General features: G+C 58.2%; 1 protein-coding gene across 5 annotated transcripts in view; it reads right to left on the minus strand.

Annotated features, from left to right (window-relative positions):
- ZNF512 (zinc finger protein 512) overlaps positions 1 to 13,456 on the minus strand; it is a 43,395-nt gene that overhangs the window by 19,426 nt on the left and 10,513 nt on the right. For 3 of the 5 annotated variants that reach the window (XM_075915746.2, XM_075915745.2, XM_089776940.1), the window contains 7 exons: positions 13,283 to 13,381; positions 12,185 to 12,352; positions 11,366 to 11,560; positions 9,239 to 9,340; positions 7,917 to 7,979; positions 7,468 to 7,566; positions 3,733 to 7,325 (listed from right to left, as the gene is read on the minus strand). In XM_075915746.2, coding sequence (XP_075771861.1) covers positions 7,017 to 7,325; positions 7,468 to 7,566; positions 7,917 to 7,979; positions 9,239 to 9,340; positions 11,366 to 11,560; positions 12,185 to 12,352; positions 13,283 to 13,381 — 1,035 coding nt within the window. In that variant the 3' untranslated portion in view covers positions 3,733 to 7,016. Of the gene's footprint in view, positions 1 to 3,732; positions 7,326 to 7,467; positions 7,567 to 7,916; positions 7,980 to 9,238; positions 9,341 to 11,365; positions 11,561 to 12,184; positions 12,353 to 13,282; positions 13,382 to 13,456 lie in introns of those variants that run through there. The other 2 variants (XR_012899066.2, XR_012899065.2) reach the window with 1 other exon arrangement.

Below are 13,456 nucleotides of genomic sequence, written 5' to 3' on the forward strand. Positions count from 1 at the left end.
AGGATGCGCAACAAGGACTTTTAAACCAGCAGCTGTAACATCTCTGCTAGAGCCTGCATCGAGAACTGGGAGATTCGGTGCATGTAACATAGGATTCTTTAACAACCTTACTCTCATACTTTTCTTGCTTGTGATGATAAACCTTTAGATATAGATTCTAAAGGATTGGCCCAGCGTGATTTGTGGGTAAGGTCCAGAGGGTAAATTGACCAGGGATCTGTGGCTGGTTTCTTGGAACCGGACAGGACTTGTTCGGGGTAGGTGGGATTGGGTGCTAGGACCCCCCACCTGTGTATAGGCCCGGGGCCATCTGGGGCACGGATATTGCTGGGGTGTCGGAGGGGTTTTGCTCGGGAGGCTTCAGGCAGGCAGCTGAAGCGCTCTGTGGGACTGGTGTGTGGCCTGTTTGGAGAGGTCACCAGTCTGGGGGCTGTAAGGAGCCCCGAAGTTGAGCAATTCGCCCTGAGCGGACGCCCTCAGCTGTGCCCAGACACGGTCCGGTCCGTCACACCGACTCTCCAGTTTGGCCAAGGCACATGGCCGAGGGGCACTGGTGGCACCTGATGGCATAGATTACATTAGTGGATGTGCAGTTAAATGAGCCTACTAATTGAGAGGGCTGGATGTGCCCCATTCACAGCTATTGATGTGAAAATGTGACTATCAAAGGTTAAGGAAATTGGCTTTGTAATGCATTAGCAGGCAATGTCTTTATTCAAGCGCAGGCTGATGGTGTCAAATTTGTAAATTAACCCTAGTTCAGCTGTCTCCCTCTCTGATTGGGTGATAAAATTCCTTTGGGGGAGGAGGGCTACTTCTAAACCCATGACTGAGTGTCCAGGGAGGTTCAAGTGCCCCCTACAGGTTTGGGTGTGTTACCATTTCTAATTTTCCACACCAGCTCATCTGATGAGTGGGTTTTACCCACGAAAGCTCGTGGCCCAATACACCTGTTAGTCTCTAAGGTGCCACAGGACTGCTCATTGTTTTTGAAGAAACAGACTAACAGGGCGACCCCTTGAGACTTTCTCCCCTTTAGCCAGCTCCTTGCAGTTCCTCAGTTCCGCCCAGCACGAGGTCATCTGCAAACGTTATAACCAACCTCTGCACCCCAGTGGCCATGCCATTAAAGACAATTGCGAATGTTCAGTCCTGGGCCTGGTACTACTCACCTGCATGTGACACCCTCCCCAATGTGATAGGAAACAACTGACAACTACTCTGTGGGTCTTTCAACCAGTTGCGCACCCACCTGATTAATTTCATCTAGATCGCAATGCCCTGCATTTAGGGCAGTGTCGAATGGGATCTGTTAAAGCCACATTAAAAATCAAGTTATGACATCTACCTCTCCCCACTCTGCCACGAGCTATACCAGTAGCTCTGTCAAAGGAGGAAATCAAATGGATTTGGCATGATCTGCTCTTGAGAAGTGGTCACGTTATTGGGTTTTAAACATCACTGCTGCACCCATGGGGGGGGGTGTTTGCCCCAAAGTCTGTGCGAAGGGGCCTTGTGAGGTGTCACAGGAAAGCGTGTCCCCCACTGATTCTGGGTGTGCTATTCGTGTACTTGTGTGGTATCTGGGGGGGCTCTGGGCTTGTGCTGGAAGAGTCTCTGTCCGAGACAGAGCAGTGGGCAAGGAATGTTCAGCCAGTGACTGTGCTAATTAGCATGGCTCCGGGGACAGTGGCTCTCTAGGTGCCAATGCACACCTGGGGAATGCGCCTGGCACCTGCAGACCAGCCAGTATCTGATGACCGCTGACATGGGACACAGGCATAGGCCACTGAGTCATGTGACCTGCTCTGGCCAGGAAGATGCCAGGAGAGGTATATAAATGCCATGTGGCAATCTCCATCTGGGCTTCAGTTCTGCTCCTGATCCCAGATGCAGCCTGGCGAGGACAGCGAGCCGGGAAGAACCGTGGACCCATCCTGACGTAGGATGTAACCAGAGACTTTTAAGCCAGCAGTTTGTAACATCTCTGCTGGGAGCCTGCATTGCGGACGTGGCGATCGATGCATGTGATGTATTCTCCTTCACAACCTCACTCTCCACCTTTTTTCTTTTATGAATAAATCTTTCCATTTTAGTTGCTAAAGGACTGGCTCAGCGTGATCTTACGGGTAAGATCCAGAGAGTAAATGGACTGGGAACTGTGGCTGGTTTCTTGGGTCCGGAAGAACCCGTTGGGGGTAGGTGAGATCGGGTTCTATAACCCCTCACCTGAGTTTTAGGCCTGGGGCTGACTGTGGCACAGAGAGAGCTGGGGTGTCAGAGAGTTTTGCTCAGAGTGACTAGTTTGTGGCCCGTTTGGAAGGTCTCCTGTAGGGGCTGTAAGGAGCCCTGGTTTTGAGCAATTCGCCCTGAGCGGACGCCCTCAGCTGTGCCCAGCCCCAGCCCGGTCTGTCACAGAAGCCAAGCTGGCTAGTGCGTGTAACTCGGGGCTTACAAATGGATTGTCGAATCTGTTCCAGCATCTTCCCGGACAGTGAAGCGAGGCTGCCTGAGCTAGAATCCGGAGCCCTCCTTGCTCCCCTTTAAAAATGGGGGACCTAGCAATGGGATCAGACTTTGCCAGCAGCATATCCTGCCAGCACAGCTCCCTGTCTATCCCCAAAGACAGTGACTGCCATCTGCCATAGCACTGAGGACATGGCGGGACGGGCGGGGAGAGAGCGTTCTTTCGAAGCCCTGTCCCACTCACGGCAAAGGGGCGTGGTTCAAATGAAGGACTCATGTCGCTCCTAACCCCTCCGATGCTTTTAATTATGATTCCGACCTTTGCTGTTTCTTTCATTCAGACCCCAAGATTCCCAGCCCAGAAGGGACCACTGCGACCATCCAGTCAGACCGCCTGTCTAACGCAGGCCAGAACCTGCCCCATTACAATTCCTAGGGCAGGTTTTTTAGAAAAACATCCAACCTTGATTGAACCTGTGTCGGTGATGGAGCTTCACTGTATTGTTCCACTGCTCACTAACGTTCCCTGCTCACAATACAGGCTCTTTCAAGTCCGAGTTTGTTTAGCATCAACATCCAGTCATCAGATCATGCAACATCTTTTTCTGCTAGAATGAAGAGCCCGCTGGTAAGTACTTGCTCCCCTGTAGGTACCTGGATGGTAATCAAGCCCTCCCGTCACCTTCTTGATTAGGCTAAATACATCAACTGAAGGAGTCAATCACTAGAAAACGTGGTTTCTAATCATTATCATGGCTCTTCCCTGACCCCTCTCCAATGGAACGGTGCCACATAGACACGTCAAATCTCTCTCCTTCTCGAGGCTCCTGTTTATACAGCCAAAGACTGCATTCGACCCTCCAACCATAACACCACACGGGGACCTCAGTTCATCTGATCATACTCCCAACTCTTCTCTCGGAGTCACTGCTTGCTGGATAGAGTCCTCATCCTGCCTGGCTTCCATTTCCCATTCCTAGACGTGTACATTTACAACATAGAGAAATTAAAACCTATTGTCTGCACACAGCTTAAAAGGTCCCCTCGCTGACTATCAGTGACCATCCTCATTACCACTCGCCCCATTTTGTGAAATTTGCAACTTTCTGGGGGTATCCTGCAGGAACTGGGACTTGTCTCTGCACTACTTGACAAAAAACATACAGGCATCCCCAGGAAACACACCTGCTCAATAATGATTCGGTAACAATTACATCCTGAGACCCAGCAGTTAGCCAAATTTTACTCCATTTAACATGCGCCAAGTTAAGTTTATATCATTTTAATTTTTAATCAAAATGTACAGGCTAATACATCAACACGATCACCTCTCTCGACCAAACCTGTAATCGCATTACAAAAGATGTCCCTCGTTTGACAGGATATACTTTCGATAAACCCATGGCTACATCTAAACTACACCCCTCTGTTGGCAGAGGGATGTAAATTAGATGTATCGAAAGTGCAAATGAAGCGGGGATTTAAATATCCCATACTTCATTTGCATAATGGTGGCCGCTGCTTTTTTCTGAAACTGAGCTTTTCAAAGAAAACGGTAGTTTAGACGGGACATTTTCGACAGAGTACAGGGTCTTTCGAAACAGGGCATTTATCGAAAATGCTCCGTCTCGAAAAAAGCAGTGGCTGCCATTATGCAAATGAAGTATGGGATATTTAAATCCCAGCTTCATTTGCACTTTTGAGCATCTAATTTACATCCCTCTGCTGACAGAGGGGTGTAGTTTAGACATAGCCATGTAGACTGGCATTAATTATATTATCCTCCTTTCAAGTCCTGTATCAGGTGCCCTTTTTACCTTGCCTGAAATCAAAACTAGAATGCCTGGTCTACAATGATCCAAGCTGTCTCATTTATCCTTTTCAAATGTTGGCCCAAGGATGCCTTTTGGAACTTCCCCTGGCTCCAAAGCTGATCAAAAAGCAGCATTAATGGTTCAGCAAGCTCCTCGGGTAACTCTTGTACAACTCTCGGCTGAAAGTTTTCTGGACCTGCTGATTTTAAGATGTCCAACTTTACCAGCTGCGGTTTAATACCCTTCCGAGGGCTAGGAAAGTGGCGAGACCACTGTCACGGGAAATAACATCATCTCCCCCCACGTACAGATACGTTCACTGGGCACGTCTGCCTTTTCGGCGTTGACAGTTCCGCCATTCCCACCCAGTGACGGGCACGTGTCTTTGTTACGGTGCCTTTGCTCCTAGCATTGCCCGGGATTCCTCGTGCCGACAAATTCCACCTAGATTCGTGCCTCTGGCCGCGGGGAGGGTCGGAAAAGTGGGTGAGAACCTTCGGGCTTACGGTCTCGTCCCAGGACCAGCGAGCCCAGGGACAGGCAGCTCTGCGCTCTTCTGCCCCGTCCTGCTGAAATGGGGACGACACAACTAGCCAGCAAGAAACAAATCATCTCTCGCACTGGTGACGCAGCATCTCATCTGCTCCTGCTGCTCTGACCGCGCATCTCACAGCCCAGAGACCTGCCTTTGGATACCGCCCAGTAACCCACAAGTGCAGGCCCCACCGAGGTCCAGCTGCTGCGTGGAGAGCAGCACGGGGAACTGCACGCAGAGTCCCATCATCGCCATGGCTGGGGTCACCTGCCTCACCCGACACTGCTCACAAAGGCAACGTGACGGAGCGGGCGAACACACAGCAACGCCACACGCAAACCTGGGCCCAAGCAATACGGCCCAGGGAATGGACAGCGCATTTCAGCACCGGCAGCTGTGGGCGAGGGGGAAGCTTTCACTGCAGCATGAGCTGAAGGGAACCGGGGTGTTACTTGAACCCTGATGGATCAAACTCAGGCGTCTGCTGAGGCCGGGAACTGCAGTGAGGCACAAGAGGGGAGGGTAATAAGACATCAAGTCCTGCCCCTCCCCCTCTTGGGGGTGTGGACTCACATCTGACATTCAGGTTTAGACCCCTCTGCCCAGCTGAGAAGAGGTCTAAACCTGCCGGAGAAGTTCTGCATTTGCAGGTCTCAACTGACTCTGCTGGACAGCACAACACTCACCATGTGCTAACTTAACCCTGACCCCGACAGGACCACAGGAACCCTCCCAGCCGCCCTGACAGGCAGGCCCGGCACACACGGCTCTCCCCGGAAAGACACCATCCCGCCGCCTGACACCACGACAGGCAGGCCCGGCACACACGGCTCTCCCCGGAAAGACACCATCCCGCCGCCTGACACCACGACAGGCAGGCCCGGCACACACGGCTCTCCCCGGAAAGACACCATCCCGCCGCCCTGACACCGCGACAGGCAGGCCCGGCACACGGAGCTCGCCCTGGAAAGGCACCATCCCGCCGCCTGACACCGCGACAGGCAGGCCCAGCACACGCAGCTCTCCCCGGCAAAGGCGCCATCCCGCCGCCCTGACACCGCGACAGGCAGGCCCAGCACATGCAGCTCTCCCCGGCAAAGGCGCCATCCCGCCGCCCTGACACCGCGACAGGCAGGCCTGGCACACGGAGCTCGCCTCAGGAAAGGCGCCATCCCGCTGCCCTGTCACTGCGACAGGCAGGCCTGGCACACGCGGCTCGCCCTGGAAAGGCACCATCCCGCCGCCTGACACCGCGACAGGCAGGCCTGGCACACGAGGCTCTCCCCAGAAAGACGCCATCCTGCCGCCCTGACACCGCGACAGGCAGGCCCAGCACACGCAGCTCTCCCCGGCAAAGACGCCATCCTGCCGCCCTGACACCGCGACAGGCAGGCCTGGCACATGAGGCTCGCCCCGGCAAAGGCGCCATCGTGAGAACAGGCCACAGTAGCTCAGGGAGAAGGTACCTGGAGCGCCCGCTGACAAGCAGTAGCCCTTGCTCAGGCTAGAGGGAAGGGGGACCGGACCCCGAGGGACAGCCGGCCAGGGCAGCCCCACAGCGGCTGTCCTGCAGGTGGGAGGCGGCTGTGACGCGTGGCCTGTAGCACAGCACAGGCACCGTGCTCCGAGCTCAGAGCCCTGGCTAGGCTGCTGCCGCACGACTGGGGCAGGGCAGTCTGCCGACAGCTGGTCTCGACGCCCCCGTAGGGCCCAGTCAGTGCTCTGCCTTTGAAGGGGCAGGTGCTGCTGGGTGCCCTGGCCCGCTGCAAAGGCCCAGTCTCCGGCAGGCAGGCTGGCTGCATTCTGAACCCGCCGGGCTGCCCGTCTGGAGAGCACAGCAGTGACGGGATGGCGCCGTATGGCAAGGACCTACACCTGGGAGGCAAGTCTCTTGGGCTGCAGGTGAGCAAGCCAGAGCTGGGCCCCCGAAACTGCCCACCCTACCTCCAAGGACGCATGCGCCCACGCCCGGCCGTAGAGATCCAGAGAGAGACGCCTTCCGTCCAGGACGCCTGCTCTCCCCAACGGTGAGGAGCCCCAGGGGCACAGCAGAAGCAGAGCGAGTGACAGACAAAAATATTTAAAATCACGAAATACGCAACTAATGCAACCTGGACTCAGGCTGTGAGCAGGGCCCGAGCCACACTGGATACGCGGCGAGCGACTGCCCGTGGACTCCGCAGCGCTGGGCCGCGCCAGGGCTACTTCCTGCCCCGCCTGCGGGTGCTTTTTGGAATTTCCGCTTTGTGCGCGGCTGGGGGCTCCTCCTCCTCTTCGCTGCTCCTGCTCTCACTGTCCGCCAGGTGGGAACGCCCCCTCTTACTCCTCCTCCTGCTGCTCTCGGCCCCGGCGCCAGGCAGCTTCTTGGCAGACCCCAGCCCAGCCCTCCTCTTCCTGCTCCGGGCTGCCGGGCGCCTCTTGCGCTGCTTGTGCGGCTCCTCTTCTCTCTGGCGCGTTTTCACCCGTTTCTCAACGCTCCTCCTCCTAGTCGTGTTCACATCAAACCAGTCCTGGGGGCCCAAAGGCAGAGGTCAGTGCTGGGGGAGAGGTTCTGGGCAAAGAAACGGTCCCTGGGCCCACGGCCTCGCAAGGAAGGGGAGGGCTGGGCGCCCGCACGTGGGCCATGCCTGAAGGCAGGGACCCGGCTCTCACCTCGGCGTGCACAGAGTTGATGTGGTACTTGACCCCGCTCTCCGAGACGAACTCCTTCTCGCACAGGAGACACTTGTACTTCCCAGCCACAAAGTCTCCCTGCCACCGAGACAGAAAACGTCACCAGGCCCGCCCCCCGGCCGCTCTCCCCAGGGACATGCCCCCGGCCGCCCCCGCAGGGAGGGTCCCCGGCTCATCCCGAGGGGGCCCGCTGGCCACTGCAGCAGACGCTGCTGCCCAAGGGCGCCCTGGGAGAAAGGGTGGAGCTGGCTCCAGTCACTCCCCAAGTCGCCCCATCCCTGCATGAGGCCTGGCGAGTCTCCCACGCGGGCTCTCTAGGAAGGTGCCTGTCTCTGGGCAGCGACTCGGGGGGACACACGGCCAGGCAGGCAGGGACCCAGCAGGCCAGACGGACGCAGCGGCAGAGACGCCGTCGAAATGGTACCAACCAGAGTGCAGGTGCCAAGGTGGGACTTGAGGCCGGAGACGCTGCTGTACACAGACTCGCAGCCCTGGAACGAGAGGGGCGGCAGCCGTCAGCTCCCAGCAGAGCCAGGGAGGAAGCGAGGAGCGGACGGTTGGTAAGACCCGGCCCGCGGGGAGGGGAGAAGAGAGCCCTTTGCAGACCACCCGTCCAACAGTCCTGCTTTAAACAACAACATCCCCTCGCTAGCTGCTCCGTACCAGGCCGAGGGCTCAGCAGCCACCGCGACACGAGGGCAGGGGCTGGTTCCGGTCACACGAGCACAGCCGGATTTGGGTGCATCCCGGCCAGGTGCCCCAGCACCTGCAGCCTTGGCTCAGGCCCAGCGGCAGCACCGGAGAGCGGAGCTGGACAAAGCGGCTGCCCTGCAGGGAGAGGGGGCAACCGGCTTCCCAATCAGCCTTGGACTTCGCCATCTCGAGTAATTCGAGAGTGTCTGCAGCCTTGGCCCCTCACTGCTGGCCCACTGCCCCGGTCCCCGTGCCGATCCCTGGCAACCCTCCCATCTACAACGGGCCCTTCGCCCCATCGCTTGTCCCCTGCGCCCCGAGAGCCCTTCTCCATCCCCCTGGGACGCCCGGCGAGGCAGGGCCTCTTCCCCAACAGGCCGTCTTCGCCGCATGCCTGAGACTCTCGCTGCGGGAGCCTTCGTAACAGTTCAGCCTGGCATCAGCCACCCTCCAGCAAAGGCTGGGGTGAGCGATGGCTCCACACCGCACTCGGCAGTGGCAGCAGCACGCCTGCTTCCTTCAGCGCTCCCGAGTCCACACCCTCGGGTCCTGGTGACCCACTTGTGCAGCCCGTTGGCTGGGAGCCCCGAGACAGCGACGGGCGAAGCCTCAGGCTCACCCCAAACTCCGCATTAGTGGCTCCCCTGGATGTCCTCCATCTTCCCTCGGGCAGGCCTGGCAGTCAGAGCGGTACGCTGGCACCACACCAAGCCTGCAATAGCCCAGGTGCAGTCTGCAAGGCATGGCCCCTAGCAATGGATTAGCCCACGCAGCCCGTCTCCTCCGGAGAGACGCGCTCAGTCTCCGCCGACGGACCCACCGGCTTTCCTGCCACGCCACAGGGTCACCTCTGGAGAAGCCACTTCAACGCTGGCCCAGCACAGCCAGAGCCTAGTGAGAGACTGACAGACGCCCCAAGAGCAGGCGGGCCGAGTCCTCCAGACACAGATAAACCTTGACGCGGGGCTTGGGACGCTCTCCGCTGCCCCAGCCACGTCTTTCCCTAAGTCCTCAGCCTCGGCCCCTCGGGCGCCAGGAAGGAGCAGCGGCGGCGTACCTGGTTTGGACAACGGACCCGCCGGCACGTCTTTAGCTCCGATTTCCACTTGCACAGCACGTCCTGGCTGAAGGTGGGCAGCCCCGGGCGGGTGTACTTCAGCTGCGACAGGACAGAGGGATTGGGACGTTAGACTGGGGAGCGGCTGCGCACAGGGAAGGCATGCTCCTCACAAGCTGCCCCCACGGCGGACACTTCCCTCCACTCCAACAGCGGGACTCGCCGAGTGACTCTCCTCCACGGGCTACGGCTCACTCCCGGCACCCACAGCCTCGCACGCAGTGATTCTCCCCCCCACAGAATCACAGGCCTGAAAGGGACCTCCAGAGGTCACCTGGGCACTCCCCTGGACTGAGACCCTGACTGTCCAGGAGAAGGTGTTGAACCTGTTCCTAAACCCTCCACCGGCTGGCACTCCACCCTCCCTAGGCAACCCTGCTCCAGCGCTCAGCTGTCCTTAGAGCTGGACAGGTTCCCGGATATCTACCTGGAATCTCCCCGGCTGCAAAGTACGCGGATTTCTTCTTTGTCCGACCTCCGCACAGAGAACAGCTGATCCCCATTGTCTTCATACCACCTCTTTACACAGGTAAAGACTGTGCTGTTTCCCCTCACGCCCCAGCTGGACTGAGAGACCCTTTCAATCCCTTCGTTTGGCCTCCTGTAGAACACGGGCCAGAGATCGTCTAGAGCTGACCCTCTAGAAAAACATCCGACTGCCGAGGATGGAGACTGGAGCATGTCCCTTGGCAAATTGTTCCACTGGTTAATTACTCTCCTAGCTACAAACGGGCGCCTTATTTCCAGTCTGAATTTGGGATCATGTTATATCTCTCTCTGCTAGACTGAAGGACCTGTTATTCAGTATTTTTTCCCCAAATCGAGGGCCCCCTGCCTTCCGGCCCGCGAGCGCCCCCCGCCACAAACTGCAGCGGACTGGCGAGGAACAGCAGCTCGCTGTGGCTCTGATGCCATCTGAGGAGCCGATACCATGGCTGATGCTGAGCCCGGCCTGCCCACCACAGTGCTCCTTGAGTCTCCAATCCCTTTGTTTCTAAGGCTCACAGCCAGAGAAGCTCCCAAGCCGGTCTGCGGGGTCCCTGTTAGGAACAGACACCCTGCGGGGACACCGCTCGGAGCACAAGGAAGGCGTTCCACCGAAGGCCAAGCTGCTTAGCACAACCCCCCACTCTCACTCAGGCCCTGCTCAACAACCACCACTGCAAGGACTCAACACGGCGGAAGGCTGAGGCAGGAACAGCGCCCTGAGCTCCGACTCCGGCGCTGGGCAGCGAGAAGGAAGCGATGGGCGTTGTGCGTGGGAATACAGGGCTGCCACAGCTCACAGGACAGTTACCTTCTGCTTCTTGGCCACTGCATCACACCAACGCCTCCGTTCACTCGGAGCCACTGTAGGCCCAAACCCTTCACGGCGCTACAACGGCCCACTCGGCGAAGAAAAACTTCCTTTTGTTTGTTCTAAACCTGCTGCCTATTCATTTCACTTGGTGGCCCCTAGTTCTTATATTGTGGAACAAGTAAATAACTTTTCCTTATTCCCTGTTTCCACACCAGTGATGATTTTATAGACCTCTAGCGTATCCCCCCTTCATCTCCTCTTTTCTAAGCTGAAAAGTCCCCGGCTTTTTAATCTCTCTTCATATGGGACCCGGTCCAACCCCCTCGTCATTTTTGTTGCCCTTTTCAGAACCTTTTCCAACCCCAAGAGATCTTTTCTGAGATGAGGTGACCACACCTGTGCAGTATTCAAGCTGTGGCCGTACCATGGTTTTTTACAGAGGCAATAAGATATTCTCGGTCTTATTCTCTGTCCCTTTTTCCTGACTCCTAACATTCTACTTGCTTTCTTGACTGTCGCTGCCCTGAGTGGATGTTTCCAGAGAACTCCAGTGACTCCCAGGTCACTTTCTTAAACAGTTGTAGCCAAATTAGTCCCCACCCTACTGTACGTGTGGCTGGGATTTTTTTCCCCAATGTGCACTACTTTACACGCGGGCAGGTACTACTGGCCCATGGCCTGGAAACAGGCAGCATGGCGAGGACCCGTCCTAGGGGCCGTGCAGGATCCTCTACTGTGCAAGACCTGTCCCACCTAAGGCCTTTTACCTTCCGATCATCTGGGACGAGATCCTGTAGCACCTTCTTCTTAGGCCACTCCTTGGCCAGCTCCTCGCTAGCCAGCTCGTGGAGGTAGCAGACAGCCACCTTCGCAGATTTCCTCTGGACTCTGCCGGCACTTGTGGGCTCCAGGGTCATCTCCTTCAGACTCTCAGGCCTCCTGTCGTCATGGAGGAAAGTGACCTGCAAGAGGAGGCCAACAGGGCGAGCCCCATTCAGAGTCTGCTCAGGTCACACGGGAATGCCTGCAGCGTCCACCAAGGCCCTACAGGCGCAGGCCAGAACACCCATCCCAGGCCCCTCCCCTCAGGCACAAGCGTATCCCGGGGCAAGGGAAGATCTTGCGGGCCAGGCTTCAGGGCAGCTGTGGCAAGAGAGCTCTCTGCTCGGCCATGGCACAAGTCCTGAGAGCCCCTGGGCTCTGAAAGAGACCAGACACAGGCGCCTTGATGGGCTGGGCCGCTGGTTCCTGTCCTGCCCCAGAGCTGGAGCTCACATCGGGGGCTGAAAAGAGCAGCACGCAGCTTTCCCAAGACACTAACATGCCAGCCCTGTCCCCCCTAGAGAAGGGGGAGGGGCTGCGTCCAGACTACTTGCCTATCAAGCCCCTTCCTAGCCGCAAAGCAGCAGAACCTCCGTGGCCAGGGCTCTGCCTGTTCCCCTCCCAGACGAAAAGGCGGCCCCGGGCGGGCTGGGTACGTGGGCCCAAGGAGATCAACATTCATTATCCAAAGGGGAAACCAAAGACGGTTTGGAGGAGAGGCGCTCCCACTGCTCCCTTTCCCGAAGCAACGGCAACTCACTTACCGGCCCGTGCTCAGCCCGGAGGTGATAGACGAGCCCTGCCTTTGACTTGTAGCCTTTCCCGCAGTGCCGGCACTTCATGGCCATTTTCTCTAGCTCAGAGGCCTCCTTGCCACACTTCCTGACATGGTACAGGAAGCCCATTATGCTGGTGAAGCTGCCAGTACAGCCCTGTCAGTGCAGAAGAGAAGAGCGTGGACACGGGGCAATCGAAGAACAGAAGGAACCCTACTGCATCGGGACAGGCCAATGGCCCTTCCAGGCTGGGCCGATCGTAGCAGCTGCCAGCCTCCGATGCAGCACAGGAAACCCCGGGGCGCTGTCCTGGGCGAGCTTTCCCTCTGCGCCTCACTGCAGCTTCCGGTGGGGTTGCCCCACCACGGGCAGCCACCAAATCTGCTTTGTTGCCCCGCCGGGGTTTTACTGGCTCGTTCCACGTTTCTGTTCAGCCCTGCCGGCGAAGCCCAGCGCAGACCGGGAGGTGCAGGGGCGCCGACAGCAGCACAAACACAGGACTGTGTCCCCCGGTGCACGAGGGGCACCAGCCCGAGGCCCTGTAGACCGAATCCCTCTCTACAGAAGCTACAGCTTGGGCAGCGGTGGCAGCCTGCGTCCGGCGTCGCCTGCCACCGCCTCGCGGCCCTGGCCCGACAGCCCTCCTCCTGCGGCGAGGGGCTGTCGGACTGCACGGGCCGGCTGCGGGGTGGGCGGGGCTCACCGAGCACGGGGCTGTGTATCCGCAGCGCCGCGCCGAGCGCTGCTCTTTGCACAGCTACTGCCGCGCTTGCCCGGGTCGTAAGGCCAGACGGCGCCACGCAGTCCAGACATTGCGCCATGGCCGCGGCGGAGCTAAGCCCACCAGAGCCGTCCCATCCCCAGTAAGAGCCCGGCGAGGGCCGAGCACGCCAATCGTTCCCTCTAGCCCTGTGTGCGCGGGGCCTGCTGCTCCGCCCCTTCTCTACCAGCCTGGGCTCCTCTGCGAGGCCCAGGGGCTAAGCCCACAGCCCGAGCTCTGGCGCAAGTCCCACGGCCTGGCGCTGACAAGTGGCCCCCAGCATGGCAGAGGCTGCGGCTCCACCGGGAACAAGACACGGCGCTCACCTCCCTCGTACACTTGAGCTTCCCCATGCGCTTCAGCACCTTCCGGAGACGGTCGCGTTCGCACGGCTCCTCCAGCTCTCCCCCCTCCTTCACAAGCGGCTGCAGGCGAAGCAGAGAGGTGAGCACGGCCCTCGGCGCGGTAATACACTCTGGCCATCAGCTCTACGCACTCGC

The sequence above is a fragment of the Pelodiscus sinensis genome, chromosome 3 (genome assembly GCF_052426305.1).
Source record: "Pelodiscus sinensis isolate ZL-2025 chromosome 3, ASM5242630v1, whole genome shotgun sequence".
Lineage (NCBI taxonomy): Eukaryota > Metazoa > Chordata > Testudines > Trionychidae > Pelodiscus > Pelodiscus sinensis.